At 42.3% G+C, this 17783-nt stretch overlaps 1 protein-coding gene across 3 annotated transcripts; it reads right to left on the reverse strand.

Annotated features, from left to right (window-relative positions):
- Nucleotides 1–10347: 10347 nt before the first annotated feature.
- Nucleotides 10348–13188, reverse strand: LOC129602459 (uncharacterized). 3 transcript variants are annotated; one of them, XR_008692411.1, is made up of 4 exons: nucleotides 12454–13188; nucleotides 11896–12383; nucleotides 11338–11425; nucleotides 10348–10882 (listed from the first exon to the last, which is right to left on the reverse strand). XR_008692411.1 is itself a non-coding variant. In XM_055501479.1 (3 exons), the coding sequence occupies exon 1, from the start codon at nucleotides 12321–12323 to the stop codon at nucleotides 11916–11918; it is 408 nt and encodes a 135-aa protein (XP_055357454.1). In that variant the 5' UTR covers nucleotides 12324–12383; the 3' UTR covers nucleotides 10349–10882; nucleotides 11338–11425; nucleotides 11896–11915. The 3 variants fall into 3 exon arrangements, 1 of the variants encoding a protein (XP_055357454.1); XR_008692412.1 differs by having other exon boundaries at nucleotides 10350–10882; nucleotides 11916–12383; nucleotides 12454–13187; XM_055501479.1 differs by lacking the exon at nucleotides 12454–13188 and having other exon boundaries at nucleotides 10349–10882.
- Between the last annotated feature and the right edge of the window lie 4595 nt (nucleotides 13189–17783).

Consider the following 17783-nt stretch of genomic DNA (forward strand, 5'->3'; position numbering starts at 1 on the left):
ACAATGTACAAGCCGGTCCGGAGTTAGAGCACGATAAAGAACAGCTAACGCATAATAAGCGCGATGTTAGCGCTTAGTCGATAGCCACTGCACTACAGTTGGCGCAACTCATTAATTTACGTTGTTCGCTGTTCTCTATCGTGCTCTAACTCCGGACCGGCTTGTACATGCACGTAAGTTACTGTAACAAAAAATATTATAATGCGCGTAAAAACTTTCAGCAAACAAACAACAACACTTTACAAAAATAATCAACACTACGGTACTTTTTTTATTACTACTGTGCTTTTATTAATTACTACCGCTATTGATTAAACAAATGAAAACTAAAGCATCACACAGCATCAACAGACAGCGGAAACAGGCGCCCGAATCACTGAGAACATTTGATCTAAATTAGCCGAGACTGGTGCCGTTCCCAGGATGGATGCAGCGTTTCCACGCTGGACTTCGATGCTGAACCTCTGGCGCAGATACTCAGTTGCACGTATCTCGCCTGTTTCCTGCCATATCATCTTGCCCAATTCACTGATCAGCCGAGAGGCTTCCGGTCCGAGTGGTCCTATGGTTTCCACGCCCACTGCACGGAACAGGTAGTCCTGGGTGATGTTCTGGTATTTCGCGGTTTTCTTCCGTTCGGCCTGTGCCGCTGCTGCGCCAGCTTGGGTGGATGTTGCTGCGATATGAGAGAGGGCCATCGTGCACACACAAGTCACATCCCATGTTAACATTCTGTCTCGTTCCCATGGCACTAAGGTGACACCGTCAGGGCGTAGGCCGTTGGTTGGTGAAATTCCCAGAGGCTCCAGTTCAGTCTCAATGGTGGCTGAGGCGAAGGCTCGTTTAAGCGTGGCGTTTAAGCTGCTATGTCTAGACTTCCGGCCTCGACTTTTCTTGCAGCTCAAGCCGTGGTAACCTCGATCATCCACCCATTCATTGCAGATGCATCGGTGCGGGGTTACAATCGGTGCCCCCAAGCGCAGGCCAACAGCAATCCGTAGTGCAGAATCGTTCAAAAAATTTCCCAAAGATGCAGCTGGCAGAGCATCCAGCCATGCTCCATTGTCCTTGGTGCTGACACCCAAAAGACGCGCTTGACTGGAAATATCAGACTGGGCCCTTTCGGTCAGCGTCTTCACGGAGATTTGGATAACGGGTTCATCCCACACTTTCTGATATTTTCGAGCTTCTACAGCTGGAAGGTTGACTTCCGTCACACGCTGCCACTCGGCTTCGGCGTCACCGCAGTACACATCCCTGTCAAAATCGGAAATTTCGGATGTCAGTCGAGTCACTGAGTAAGCCGAGGCCAGAAAGGCCGGAAGGGCAAGCTTCTCAAGACTCCGGATTCCGAGGCCTCCTTCTGCAACCGGAAGTGATGCCTGAGTCCAGTTCATGTCGGTCAAGTTCACGTTGGTGATTGCAGAAAGGCAATCACGAATCATACTGTCAAATTTGGTCAGCAGGCCTTTCTGAAGATAACAACGAGCAGTACGTAGCTGGTAGGTCATTCTTACCGGTCCCATACTGCATTTCAATAAGTAAAGCGCGTGATGGGCCGGCAACACTTTCAGTCGCCGTACCATTTGCTCAGTTCGAGCTGTCGCAGTAGTTAGCGTCCCCGCCACGGCAGCATCGTGGAGTGGAGCGCCGAGGTACTGCAGTTCTTCCAACTGTGGGCACTGGAGGTCAGGAAAAGACTGGAGGAAAGCACTGCGAACAGCCTGGCGTTCATCTTCGCTACCTCCCAAAATAACAAGTTCGCATTTTGCGATATTTAGAACCAAGCCGCGGGTTTCGAGCTCTTCTTTCAGTAGACACAAGTCATCGTACACGTCGTCTGGATCGCCGCCAAGTGCGTCATCGTCAAGGAAACTTTCTTTCAGCTTTGATTTAAGGTTCTTATGTGGACCGATTGTTGCCAGACAGTACAGTAGCGGGCCTAAGGGGTCACCTTGCTGTATACTCGCTTCAGAAGAAATCCGGTAACTACCGTGAAGTAGAACCGATGGTGCGCCGTAGCACTGCCGCACGAACAGTGAGTATTCTGGCAAATACTCTTCTGTTGCTTCCAAGATTCTGTTCGTATCGACGGAATTAAAGGCATTTTTTACGTCCAGCTTAAGAAAAGCTTGCGGTTTGTCTCTTTTAACAGCGTCCTCTATGAAGTAGCGTGCACCATGGACCGCTGCTTCCACGCCTCCTTTTGTGGCAAAACCCAGTTGGATAGGTTGCAAGGCGCTATTCAAGTGACGTGATCGATAGGACACGATGCGGGATACCAGCCGTCGAAGAGCCATATGCTGGTAGAAAACGGTACTTATGCTGGTAGAAAACTTTTGCGTAATACTTGTAATGAACAAGCACGCTGTAGGTACTTGATACAGCTTCATCATACATGGTACAAGCTAATTATTTGTGGTCTAAATATTTTGAATGTGAGACAACACATCGGGTACTAATAAACCCTGGGAATGGGAATTAGGAGTTGGTATTGGGAATTGGTATTGGGAATGGTATAGGTTATGGGAAACACCCTAATAGATGGGAATGGTATTTCGTAATGGGAATGGGAATGGGAACGAAAACATAGTCTGGACGTTTGTCATATGTAGAGGAGATAGGGAACGACCACTTACAAGCCGGTCCGGAGTTAGAGCACGATAGAGAACAGCGAACAATGTAAATTAATCAGTTGCGCCAACTGTAGTGCAGTGGCTATCGACTAAGCGCTAACATCGCGCTTATTATGCGTTAGCTGTTCTTTATCGTGCTCTAACTCCGGACGGGCTTGTACAGTTCATTTCGATTTATTATTTCCGGTTTCTTTGTTTTGCTGCCGTTGAAATGCTGTTATTTAATTATGAGTGTGATGAAAATTAAAATGTTCAAACAATCCGGCCGGCGTTTGGCCATTTGCCAAATGCGACTTTTATCGGTTATGTGTTATTTTAAGCAATTGCAATAAATATTACCGTTGTTAAACACGCAACATTGTTATACCGTTATAAGTAATTCTACTTGTACATTGTACAACATTATTAATTCAATTGATGAAAGGCCGTGGAGTATGTACAATGTAGTATACGAGGATATGCATTCACCGGATTCAGCGACTTTCCAAAGAAATGCCGGTTTTTTTTAAACTTATATTTTGTGAGTTTTTAGGTCAGGTCTTCGCGCGAGAGTATTCATGCGTGGAGTACTCTGTCTTCGCGCGGGAGCTCTCGCCCAAAGTAAAATAGAAAAACTCGGCTACGCGCAATAGTTTTATTGTTTTCTTGTACCGGCAGATAATTTGGAAAATTACAATGCGAGTTCAGAAAGCACTGACTATCTGATTACATTAGCATACAGCATCACGGGTTTTTCCGGAACTTCAATTTTTTTTGCGGAGATGCGAATCGTATCAGGATAAGATACAGTAGTACACGTAATGGCTTTGCGGTGATCACGACTTTCTACAAGGATTCTTCCGTTTCGCACTATCCTGCACCCCAAAAAAATGGAATTGCTGGTATTACCATAGGCATTTTGGTATACCATAATTTATATGGTATATCTGGTAATAAATCATACCATTTGACACCTGCCTGATATACCATTGGTAAGTGGTGTACCAGCCGTACCATAATACCAATTACCATTTGGTATCAACAACCCTAGATACATGTATACTGTATCAGTGCTGCATACTGTATGTTCAAGCCGGCATAAGTTTTTGTTACAATTAGCTAGTCGGCGAAAGCAAACTGCCCACCGGTACTTGCAACTGTTACAGTTGCCAGTTTTGAACTAGTTAGCCCTTAGAAATGGACTCAGCTCTGTTTCGAAATCCAGAACGTTTTGTCCTACAGGGCAGCTATAAAAGCTGTCCCGGATCGCTGGAAAAGTCGTCAAACAAGTTTTTGCATACCCAAGCCCCAAGAGATAATGCAAAAACATCGATATTTCATTTACGTCGTGCAGCATCTCACGTAGCTCTAGATCTGCCTGAATAATTAGCAGACAGTTTTACTAGAAAGTGCTCGTACTAAAAGCTAGAAGGGTATTCACCGCTTACGCAGTTTCACTGCGCTAAACTGCTAATCCCTCTTTATCCGTTATGACTTTTATCGTTCGTTTCTATCCGCAAGCGGCAAGCATTTCTGTAACAAAAATCATTTTTGTCGGCAAAAACTGGTTGGATAAACATAGCAGAACCTGCGCATCGACTTAGCGAGCTTCTATCATGAGTTCAGCAGATAATCCAGGGAGCTCAAGCAAGGATTCTGAAGCGATGGAAGATCAATCAGCATCAGGTGCGCTTCTTACTTGCTGGTCGACCAGCATTTCGCATCCTTTACTTTGAGCGCAGTTTGATTTATTGAGCTACTGCAATTTAGTATTTACTACAAAGCTTTTCAGGGGCAAAGCGTCCGCGCATTAGCCGGTTACCGATCTGGAGATACTTTAATCGGGGCACCAAACTGGTTTCTCATTCCAATTTTTGGGAAGCGATTTGCAAAGAGTGTGCTTCCAACCTGCCGTCTCCAAAAGTTGTGCGCGGAGAAAAAGTGCATCTCGAAAACCATTTCTATAAGTGCGAATTTATTCGACAATCAACGAAGGACGAATACCGCCAGGAAGTGTCTGTTTGGGTCGACTCAAAAACAAGCGATGCAGCGCACGTGGTTCCACTGCTACCGTCTCCGGTTCCTGGCACAAGCACTGCAAAAAAGCAGGGCAACACGGAATCGTTTTTTGATCGGCCGTCAGCGAAAAGTGAGATAGCGGAATTCGAGGGTCTTCTTGCCGATATGTTTGTCTCTGGTAATTTCTCCTTTCGCGCTGTCGAAAATCCTCGTTTTATTCGATTTTGGAAATTTATGCGACCAGCGGTGAAGCCACCAAGTCGATTTGTGTTATCGACTCGCATTATTCCGCAGCGCATCAAATCCGTCGAAAGCGATACTGTCAAATCATTGTCATTGCAGCGGTCTGTCACTGTGACGCTGGACGGTTACAAGAATGCGAAGCACGATAAAGTTCTTGGTATGTATTAAAACAGGAGTACATAAGGGCAGTGTTTCTGTTGCACAGTTGCAGTGTAGGTCGACCAACAATCGTTTGCTTTTTAGGAATTATGGCTACTGTCAGAAACAGTCAAGGTGTAGAAAACCATTTTATGTCCACTGAAATTATTTCATCGCAATCGTCTCGAGCTGAGGACGTCATGGAGATAATTGAAAGCAGTTTTACGATGTTGGAAGAAAAATACAAGGCATGTGCTCGCACAGTTACGTGCGACTCGGATGCCGTCCACGTGAAGGCAAAGCGGTTAATGAAGGAAAAGTATCCCAGCAAGATATTTTTGCTGTGCAGTGCCCACGCAACTTGCCTTAACACTTCGTTGACTAGCAGTTTTGAGCAACGCGGCTGACGTTCTTGGTGGAAGTCACCAGAAGCATCCCATTGGTCAGTAGGATCTTCTAACCAGTCGTACTTTTTGTTTTAATGAGATTTGGCCAATAACACTGATCACTGAGACAAAAGAAATTCATTAGCACGTGCGCCAGATTTACTGGCGAAGAAAGAACGCTTTTGATGGGATGTTCTGCTTATCTGCTAATTGATCGCAGGCTCGCATCCATTGTCTTTGCTTAGTCTAAGCTGACCCGGATTCAACCTTGAATCAGAGTGCCTTTTATTGCCCTAGCGGTATGCGCGCGCCTGATTGTCAGCTGCTCCGGTCGTTTTCCATGTATACCTTTCAGTCGAACAGCGGCATCATTGGGCAGTCTTCCCAAACTTCCCAATGCGCCTCATTTTTTTGTAAGCGATCGGAGCCTCACATGTCGCTCAAAATCGACCAGTTGGCTACAAATAGTATGCAGTACATGGTCTGATTTTTTCGATATCATACATTCACGCAGTTGAACGGTGTGACCATTTGAACGTGCATATCCCAAAATGATGGTGACTTCCACCATCTCTATCCTGGACTTCCGGCTGCATTGACTGTGCCGAAAACAGCAGCAAACGAAACTAGACACTTTTTCACTCACACAGCCCAAAAATTGCTGTAAAAATATTTTTTTGAAATTAGTTACTGAATTAATAAGGCCAACTCTGGTGTGAGTAACCACGCTAGTCAACGAAGTGTTAACTGCGTTTGATTTGGGGAAGATAATTCCAACTAGACATCAATTAACGGGAAATCATTATCCAACAGGCCGTAATCCAATTTACTCGAGCTCTGCATCGACTTAGTCTGCTTATCGAAATCAATTAAACGACTGCTTACCGATCCTTCTGAATTTGGACTATTGTCCCATATTATGTCTGAAATGTCGCCGTAGTCAACGAGTTTATTACCATTGACAGGTGCAAAAATATTACTACCCCATATATCTTCAATTTCTTTCTGTGCATAAGTACCACTTCCCACGATAGCTTCTGTATTTTCTTCCCGTGAATTGTCGTGTATATCGTTCAACTGTGGAGCCGCTACACTACGATTCATTACCATACCTATGGAAACCGCATATTGCATATCTGCCTGTGCCACTGCACTACGATTCATCGACATATCTGACGAAACCGAATACTGCATACCTGACTTTACAAAGTGCGGATTTACCAGATACTCTAGATTTACCGCTGACGGATTTACCAATTGTGAATTTACCGAATTATTCGGACTTACCACGTCGTTTGGATTTACCGTCGCCGCTGACTGACCGCCTACAGACTGGGTACTTTGAAAAGGGAGGCTTGCGTTTTGCGCACCCGAGGATGGACCGTTTAGTGAGTCTATCCCTGGGGCACGTTTTTCCCCAGAACTACCGTTGGTTACCGAGGCACTACTAGAATACCTGACGGACATAACCGCCGTGTTCTGCGTCTGCTTAGCCAATTTACGTTTTGATGCGATTTCTGCCTGTGCCCTTTCTCTGTGCTCATCAATCCGCTGATCAGCCCAACCTTCCTTTGTTCGAAATTCTGAATCCGACATACCGTTCATTTTGTTTGAGTTAAGTTCAGACAACCGCGCTATGTCCTACCGCTAAACGGATTAGGCAAGCGAAAGTTGCTCTGTTCCCACTGGTTGATTACACAACCAGTTCCTGTTACCCACTGACCGACTACAGAATACCGTACCACTGCGTGGATTAAGTACACCGTACGATCTGCTTCGTATTACCACTTCACACGCACGTATGCGTGCACAAGCTACGTGTATGATTACGTTTCTGCTACTGACCTTTAAGGTTTCAGAAGCTTCGCTTCGTATTTCAGTACAACTGCTACTATACTGTACCACTATGTGGATGAAGTAAGTGCCGTTGCACCGTTCCCACTGGATGACGTATCAACCAGTTCGTATTACCCACGGACTGACAGAACAACGCTACACCACGGCGTGGCTGCGACAGCTGACAGAACCGTTTCGTTTCAACCCACCAGTAGATCGCAGAATTATGCTCGATACACCGGACACAAGGACTACGTATCACTGGTTTCGTATTACGTTGTTACAACACGCAATTACGCATGAGTAAACAACGGGAATTATTATGATTCAATTTCCAATTTATACTACAGCTGACCTTTAAGGTTTCAGCTGTTTACAACTCTACGCTAAATTAAACACTGTGGCTGATTTTCAGCAAACAGTGACACTGCGTTTCTTCGAACCCGACAATTTTCAAGAATTATCGTCGGCTATATCCGACCCTTTGTTACGAAGTTCAAATTGCACGTCGACAAAAGAATGTAGACAAAGGAATTTAAAGCCGGCTGTATCCAGGCCTTTGTTACTGGAGTTCAAAATTTTCGAATACAAAAGATTGTAGGACAATGGCTACTCCGTAGACACGGACCTGCCTTTGTTACCGAAATTCAGCATTTTCGTTTACAAAAGAATTAATACAATGAACGGCTATAATTTCTGCGAACTTTCGCGAGTTTTAACTTACAATTTAAACACAGCGTTTCCTTGCTAGCACTGCCGTTCACTTCGTTTTTGGTTACAACTGACCGTTAAGGTTTCTAGTTGTCCACAATCCAACCGTTGATTTACGTAGCCGACCTTCGAGGTTTCGACTACACGTACTGTTAAGTACTTTAACTGAGGTTAAACAACCTCAACAGCTTCGATAACGCTGAAAACTCACAATGGCTGCTTTGTTAGCCCAAAAATATCATCCCACAAATATCGTACACAATGATCAATGAAATTTAGAATTAGTACAGCTTTTACTCAAGGGAGGCCTATGCTGTACGGTCCCCTATAGCCACCCTGTGCCTTAAGGACACTAGTACCTTAAGGGCACACCAGATCAATTATCAGAAAAAAAAGGCGGGATTATTTCACCCGAAGAGAGAAAGATGAGAGACAGATGCCCGGGGGCTTGGGCGATGGAAGAGACCCTCGGTCAGTATTGTGGGATTACAAGACCCTTACTCTGACCTGGACCAATTTTCGTTTTACAGTATTACAAAAGAGTATACAATAGGACGTACCATCTACAATTTTTTGTAACATCGGGAAAATAAGAACCATGGGTGGGCGCCATGACGTGTAAAGAAAGACCTATCCAGTTTAGTGGGGTACTATCCACACTACCGACCACGCCACAATCGGTAAGAGCACTCTTGAGATCTCAAACTGTTAGGGAAAGTAGTAGATGGTTGTACTGATCTGGTTAAGGAAGAAAGGAAAGGAAGAAGAAGAGGTCCGGATCCAGAAATCCCTGCTGCAAACACGAGGAATACACAAGATACGAGTATACGCTACCTGTCTTCACGCTAGATGTTAGCAGAAGCGGTACAAGAGAAATCCATCAACTCTTTACTACGAGGCATGAAGAACGAAGAAGAAGAAGAGACCAAAGGTCACGGGATGCAAGTGGGAGCTAGTGGGTAACATATTACGCCACGAGACTATCCGAAGATGATAATGCACGTCGACGAAGTAGAGGGAAAACCCCTGACATAGGTGAAAGGTCACTAAGAGGTCAGTTAGCGAGTATCCTCACTTGAGAAAGAGATCCCAGGGCAAGAAGTCTGAAGTTAATCAGGTCGTGAACAGAGCACTACTTGTTGAAAGAACTCTTAACATTTGTGTGGGCGACGAGCGCCTTATATAAAGTCTTGGGCACGCGCAGGTGCGACTCTTCGTACGCGCAGGTACGATTCTGAGAACAATAGGGATATAAATTCTAGCCAATACTCTACGATCACTGTCACGTGAACTAATCAAAGGTCGCATCAACACAGCATTAGCTAATCAGAGAAAAGGGTCAGCTCGTACACTAGAACAATAGGTAAAGCTACGTCATGGACACGCGGTCACGTCGAAATGGCAAGTCGCGGTCAAAGTTCTCTGCTGGACATTTCCTAGAAGCGTCGACTCGGACTCGGGGTCATGACTCAAGTAGCCGTTGTAGTAAAGCCTAAGCCTTAGCCTCGGTGTAACAGTAGTAGAGTAGTACCGATGTGGACGGGCTAGTACTCCCGTACACGTCACTACCTTGTAATATATATATGTAGTATGAGTATGTAGGAAGTGCACTCAAAAATATTTGATTCCGGCAGCTGAGAGGAAAGCTTAATGGTCGTCAAATCCAATGGTAACGCAGTCCTTGTAATTAACGGCGTCCATTAGCGCGTTCTCCGTTAAAAAAATAACTTAATCAAGCGCGATTGGCAACATGACTTGTATATACCTTGATGTGCATAACTTCCGACCTGAATGTGGTCCCTTTGCTAAAAAAATTATTACCGAATGCATTAAATATTAGCGTTTAAGTTTTAACATAAGCCTTCCGTATTTAAAAATGGCCGAAGTAACCGTTTACCGCAGTGACCACCGCGCACAATGACCCCACAATGGCTGGCAAAATCAGCTGTCCAAAATTTAATCACGGCCACGAAAAATGTACTTAAAGTCTGTAGCTGAGCTGGAGCAAACTCGGAAAAATTCTGAAAGCCTACAGATACCGGAAAACAGGCTCGGAAAACCATGGACTTTGAACAGGCGATAAAACGTGTTGTACAGGTTGCAGAGTTTGCAGTACAGGTTGTGTTGTACATGTGCAAGTATTAAATCAATGCTTGCTAGTTAAATTTATGCTCTACAGACTACAATACTTACGGTAATCACTTACAACTGTACAGTGTACAGCTTAGGACTAAAAAGACGCATATTAAACCCCATACCCAGATATCCGTACGCATGTGGCAAGTGCACTTGTACGACAACCGGATATTATTATTTTTAGCTGAGTCGTACAGCGCACTGCGCCGCATACGTTCGGAATGCGGTGGGTGGGACTATACTTACGTCTTTTTTGTCCTAAGCTGTACATGCACAACAAAACTCACGCTTCCTATCGGTACTATTAATACGTAGTGCTAGACTGCTAGGTAAGAATTTGAGAACTGACAGTGGCTGCTACACGCAGTACGTCAAGAATGCACAAACACTCGTCTACTTGTTTAAAAACATTTAGTGGACAGGAATCTGGTTAACGAAAGTCCGCTCGGATCAATCATAATAATATAACGCTGCAATGGCGGATCAATACTACAAACATCGCGATAGCGTTCAAGAGGAACTGGCCAATCTCTCCAACTCCATCCAGGAATTCGATCGGCGACGTGCTCACAGAACGTCCGCCAGCGCTCAAACCGTTAAGAACGTTGTACCACTGGACATCGTTCTCCCAAATGGCAATCTTCAACCGGGGATTCTGCGCAGTCTGGCTGAAGCGGAAAAAGCCATTGACTATCTGCTACGATATGTCGACTTTCAGGCTGCCTGTCGAAAAGTACCGCGGGAGGAACTAACCAGCCGGAAACCAACAGAGCTTCTTTTCTTTCCAGAGCCATTATACTGCAATCAAACCACAAGGCAATTAAACCACCAAGCTCCCAGGGAATTTCGCCAGATTCTGCTTCAATTTGTGTAAACAGTTGCCACTAGCCAGCTTCATCAAACTTTAAAACCGGAAAACGGACAATTCAGAAAAGGAAATAATTATGGGAGGCAATGCAACGGCAGTTAAACTTTCCTATACTTCAATATACTTTCCTATAAACTTAACCAGTAGGCAGTAAGTATACACTTTTTACAGTGTACGCAACTATGTTGTAAATGCTTCCAAAATTTAAAATGAATTTTTTTCAATAACTGTCAAAAATACAATCATCTGAAAACATATACGGAGAACTGGAGAAGTATACGTAATTCGGTAACTTCGGCATAATAATAAAATTAGCCGAAGGTTTTTCCTTTTTTCTAATTACTGATCAATAAAGAGCAACGAATTTCATCTCCGATTTCCTTACCGACTGATGCGGTCCCTGAATGTTGTATGTGACAACAACCAGTGCAGATAAAAGGGCAAATGGAATAATCAGGTTGGAGCGAATGAGCCTACAGCCGAAAAGGAAAAAACATCAAGTCCTAATCAGATTAACATTAACCCATCGAACTGCATTAAGAAAAAACCGACACATTGAGCGGTGCCAAAACATTTATTAGGGACACCGTGCCATGTGGAAATATGTACCAAAGTAAATTAATAGAGTAGTACAATAAAAATCTGCGATAACATATATAAATAGTACAACAAAACTGCATAGCTTATTGCGATATGATAGTCCAACACCAGTCCAAACGAAACAATTCATAAAACTTGTAAGAGATGTGAAAACATTGGCAGTAAATAATTCCACGTATATTTTTATCAACAAAGTTTTGAAAAAAAGAAACAAAAACTGCGAAAGTCTTCAAAATTCTCAAGATAAAATTCCACTGTCGCCAAAACGCAAAATAATAATACACAATAAAAAAAATCGTAAATTTATAATAACACCGCAAAATTATCCTGAAAGTTTCCTCACCCGGTCCCAAAGTCCCGTACCTAAAGTGACACTTCCATAACAAAATAATACACGGTCATCAAGGGAGACCGGAAGAGGGTGATTTTCTTCCTATCATCCTCCTCCACCTCCAGTTCACGCTTGCGGCGCTCCTCAAACGAGGCACTGGACGGCAGTCGCGGTCGGAAGCTGCCCGATCCCACCGCCAGGAGATCCTTGAACCCACGCACACTCCCGTTGGTCTCCACCGTCACGACGCTGGCCGCGGGGGCTGACGAAGAGGGAAGACTGCCGTTGGACTGTGCGGCTTTCATTTTCCGCTTGCGGGCCTTCCCGCTGTTGGCGGCGCCGGGGGGACTGACGTCGGAGGGATCGGAGGGGGCCAGGCGGGTCTTGGAGCGGGTGACACGCTGGAAGTCGCTGCTCGACGGGGAATGCGGACTGACCATGACTAGAGGCGGACGGGAAATGCGAGAGGATCACGTGGACAGGGTGAGAGCGCTTGCCGTCTGCAAAGATAAACAATGCGGTTGTCAAGAGCGGAAACAAAGTTGGGTGGGGATGAAGTTAACGCGACACCTGTATCGCATCGTGCAAAACTGGGATGGGCGATGAGAATAAAAATTGATGGAGAAAATTAATTAGGTCTTAAAACAAGGACAGGTAAACCGTGGTTGGTGCAACGTCCGTTCACTAAATCAGTCAAAAATGATAAAGCAATAATCGTCACCCAGAATCCCAGATCAACAATTTTTAAGCAATGACCAAATTAAAAATATAACCACCAATTTGTAAAAAGTAAAAATTTAAAAATATCCAAGATGGCAAATTAATAAAACGGATGAAATCCGGAAAATATCTGTCCAGAAATACTGATTCGATTTCAGCAACGCCAAACGCAACATAAACAACGGTTCGTACTGCTAAAACACAAATAGAAACCGCATATTTTCAAGCACCAGCTGCACCACTATCATCGCAAGCTGTAGTAATATCGAAAAATAAATCAGTCGCACTCCGCGTGAATATTCCCGTTTTGAAACTGACTCACAAGAAATAAACCACGACACCTCGTAATCACCATGTTTAACCGTACATCGCTGATAATTTCACTCGAAACAGACTGGTGTTTCGTACGCAGCGCTGGTACACGTCATGATCGAATGTTGCACATGCGCGCCGAAAGTTCGCCGAACCGTATGATCTAACCGGAAATGATTAAATCAGAACCTTACGTCAAAATTACATTCGAAATTCTCTACTATTATTATTATTATTATATGTACTCTCTCCCCGAAAGCTTAAAAAACGCCTAAATTCGCGTAGGGTGCCATTAAGGTTTTTATTTGGAGCACTTTTCACTCCCGAAATTACGAAACCTTTTCGAATCGAATTTCGCCTATTGGCTGTATCAGAAAGTACTAACGGCGAATAGGCGGAATCAGCTATTATTGCGGAAAGAATTACTATGGTAACACACAATACGTAATACATTTCGCAAAGTGCTAAAAAATGATGGGTGGAAACAATTATTTAACATCTTGCGAATCTGGCATACTCACATTAGTATTTTTGCATTAGCCAGTTCGAAACGAACAGCATTTACATAAAGACAGCATCGTACATTTCGCAAAGTGCTAAAAAATGATGGGTGGAAACAATTATTTAACATCTTGCGAATCTGGCATACTCACATTAGTATTTTTGCATTAGCCAGTTCGAAACGAACAGCATTTACATAAAGACAGCATCAGAAGATTATTTTCTTAAAAAACGAAGTACGACAATTCGGAAATACGCAAAAATGTTCTTACGGAATTTCCGCCTAGAAACATTAATTGGGTTAAATTATAGCTAAAATACAGAATAAAACTAGCGGTCGTTGCGAACCATATCACTGTACGAGCGCGAGCGCCAATACCACTAATAATTTAACTAAATTGAGTGGTGTTTCGGTGCTCTTCCATTTCCCCATGAAATCATTTCAGCACATGAAATAAATTTCATTATGCGAACATTCACAATTACTTAACATCTTGCGAATCCGGCATATTCACATTAGTATTTTTGCATTAGCCAGTTCGCAACGAACAGCATTTACAAAAAGACAGCATCAGAAGATTATTTCCTTAAAAAAACGAAGTACGACAATTCGGAAATACGCAAAAATGTTCTTACGGAATTTCCGCCTAGAAACATTAATTGGTTTAAATTATAGCTAAAATACAGAATAAAACTAGCGGTCGTTGCGAATCACATCATTGTACGAGCGCGAGCGCCAATAGCACTGGGAAATGGTATTGGGATCGTGGAATTGGAATTGTGTGACGAACACTCTTCATGGCTTCAGACTAATTTTACGCTCTTGACGAAGGCTTATTTGCAGCACCATTGACCATTGCGGAAATAGTGAAAATACACAAATAGGAAAAGCAAAATAGTGGAAATACGGAAATACGGAAAGGCGTGACGTAGTACAGACTGATTAATAACGTACATTATTATTATTATTATTGGCTTAATATAATTAATAATTTTCGGAAATCTTTCCAAAACTACCACCAACGTTGCCTAGGCATTAACAGGAATTTTTGTCAGTTACAAATGGGGAAAGAATCTTCGCCGGTCATACAAAAATGGAAGGTCAAACATTGGAAAAATGAAATTTCGCCAGTTAGACAGAGGGCGCGGGATTTTCGCCGGTCAGACAAAACTGATAAATTTTCGCCGGTGAGACAAAGTGGACAAGGGAATCTCGCCGCTTAGACAGAGGGTTAGGGAATTTCGCCGGTCAGAAAGACTATTAGAGAATTTCGCCGGTTAGTCAGAGGGGAAGAAATTTTCGTTGGTTAGACAGGAGGTAAAGATTTCCGCCATTTAAAAAGCTGGGAAAGGTTTTTGCTAGTTAAAAAAACGGGAAGTAATTTCCTCCGGTCAGAAAAAAAGGAAATCGATTTTCGCCGGTCAAACAAAAGTCAGTGCTCAATAGTCACCCGAAGGCTTATAGCTTATTTGCAGCACCTTTTTATTTTTAATTTTACCTTTTCATTTCTTTTTGCTATTTTTTTAAAAAAACAATTTTTTATTTAAATTTTAATTTTTTTATTGAAACAAATTTAACAAAAAATTTACAGAAATTAGAAATAGAATTATTTAAATTAACAAAATATTTGGTTTAATATTTATATTAGTATCTAAATTTATGAAAAACGATGGAAGGCAGGTCGCTGATACGCAAAATTGTTCTAACGAAATTACCGCCCAGAAAGCGCCGCCCAATTATAGGTTAAAATAAAATTAAGTTAAAAACAAGCGTAGAAAATAAAAATTACAAATATTTAAATTTATTTCCATATAAACAGGCCCCAGATTTATAGATTAAAATGGAACATTTTTATTTTCATTGAGAGTTGGTTTAAAATCAACGTCACAATTAAATAATATATCGGATTTTCCTGCCAAACCAATCGGTTTCGCCCAGTCTGGCAGATGGTATGCCCTTTTTAAATTATAATCTTTTTATTTCCGCAAAAGCCGTTTTGCGGCCAACATGCGATAGCGCTTAGCCAAAGACGAAATTAAAGAACCATGTTTTGAAAATCAACGCAGTTATTTTTTCGCTTCCGTGATCATATGGATGTTTTAAAATTTTCAAATAATGTAGAAAACACGGTAGAAAAAAGGTTTTTAATCCTTTCTCTGCAAACTATAAAAGTGATTTCAGTAAGCATGTTTTTGCGCCACTGTATTGCGGTTATTTTTTGATTCTGTGTTTTGGTGATAGCAAAAATAAAACCTAGTCAAACAAAAAATAGTTCTAGCCAAATAAATAACAGTTGTTTTTTACAACAAATGAAATTACGAAAGTTGCGGTAAACATGGTTCATCAAATTAAAATGTTTCGAAAACTGATTCCTTTCTAAATATTTTGCCCTAGGAGACATTCCCTTTCACTTTTCTACATCTCCTACAGGTTCTACGTTTTGCAAGCCGAGGCCGGAGGCCGAGGATTGCCTTGTATGTACAATTCCTACTCCGCCGTTTTTTTCGCCTTTTTTACCCGACATCTCCTCCCAAACCATTCGACCTTTCGGACTACACGATAGCTTAAAAAACGTGTAAATTCGCATAGGGTGCACTTAAGGTTTTCGTTTTCTATACTTTTTACTCCCAAAATTACGAAACTTTTTTCGATTGAATTTCGCCGATTGGCTGAATCAGAAAGTACTAACGTCGAATAGGCGGAATCAGTTTTTATTGCGGAAAGAATAACTATGGCAACACACCGTACGTAATACCAACACATTATTGGAAAGTACTGTTACAGTAATAACGATGGGCGGAAACATTTAACACATTGCGAATCCGGCAAAGTTCGCATTATATGAGTATCTTTGCATTAGCCGTTTCTTTTGGTTTCTTTAGCCAACATCTCCTCCTAGACCATACGTCACTTCTCCCTATTCCATAGCTTCAAAAACGTGTAAATTCATGTAGTTTGGTTCGAAGCTTTTCGTTTTCGTAAATCTCATTTTTCAAATTACGAAACGTTTTCGAAACGAATTCTGCTTATTGGCTGTATCAGAAAGTATTAACGGCGAATGGGCGGAAACAATTATTATTGTGAAAACCATAACTATGGCAACACACCGTAATAACAACACAATATGACAAGTGCGAAAGGTGAAAATATTTACTGTAACAAACTGCAAATCCGACATGTTTACATTTTGTATTTAAATTTTGAAAACGGATTTTGCATTCATTTTATTTTAATTTTGCTTCATGATTTTGATTAATATATTCTTATTATTTTTTCCGGTTCTTTAGCCAACATCTTCTCTCAGACCATTCGCCATTTCTCCTTACGCAATAGCTTAAAAAACCCGTAAAGTCACGTGGTTTGGTTCAAAGGTTTTCGTTTTTCGTAAATTTTATTTGTAAATTTACGCAACTTTTTCGGAACGGATTTCGCCTATTGGCTGTGCCAGTAAGTATTATTGGCGTATAGACGGAAGCAAATATTGTTATTGCGAGATGCACTTAGCAGCAACGCAAAAGTGGATGGGCGGAAACAATTATTATTATAGGGGAAGAAATTTGCTGGTTGGACAGTGGGGGTGGGGCTTTCGCCAGTTAGACAAAGGATTTTCGCCGGTTAAACGGAGGGGAAGAAAATTTCGCCGGTTAGACAGAAGGTAAGGAATTTTCGCCCGTTAGACAGAGTGGAAAAAATCGTTCCCGATCAGACAAAGGGGGAAGAATTTTCGCCGGCCAGGCAAAGGAAGGTTTTTCGCCGGTTAGCCAGTGGGGAACGGAATTTCGCTGCTTAAACAGAAGGTTAGGGAAATCTCGCTGGTAAGATAGAGTGAAAGGAATTGTTGCCGATCAGACAAAAGGGGAAGAATTTTCGCCGGCCAGACAAAAGAATAGAGATTTTCGCCGGTTAGACAGAGGGGAAGAGTTTTCGCCGGCTAGACATAGGAATAGGGATTTTTTGCAGGTTATATCGTGAAGGAGATAATCTCGCCGGTTAAACAGAGAGGAAGAAATTTTTTTAAATCAGACAAAGATGGAAGAATTTTCGCCGGTTAGGCAAAGGGATGGGGATTTTTGACGGTTAAACAGTTAAGAGTACTTTGCCAGTTAGACAAAGGGGTAAAAATATAAAGTGCAGACAATAGTAGTTCGTTGTATTTCAAAAAATAACAAATTTTTTAAAATTAAGCACTTCTATTATAATTATATTGTTAAAACCATAAACGAAATTCAGTCTCTCTCAGTTCATTTTTCATTCGGCGGATCTTATTTTTGGCAACTAAGACTTGAGTGCTATTTTATATTCAGCGTGTATACGCAACATTATAAAGACGTATTATAAAGACAATCCTCACTCCGCCGTTTCTACG

Source organism: Paramacrobiotus metropolitanus, unplaced genomic scaffold (genome assembly GCF_019649055.1).
Source record: "Paramacrobiotus metropolitanus isolate TYO unplaced genomic scaffold, Prichtersi_v1.0 Parri_scaffold0000479, whole genome shotgun sequence".
Lineage (NCBI taxonomy): Eukaryota > Metazoa > Tardigrada > Eutardigrada > Parachela > Macrobiotidae > Paramacrobiotus > Paramacrobiotus metropolitanus.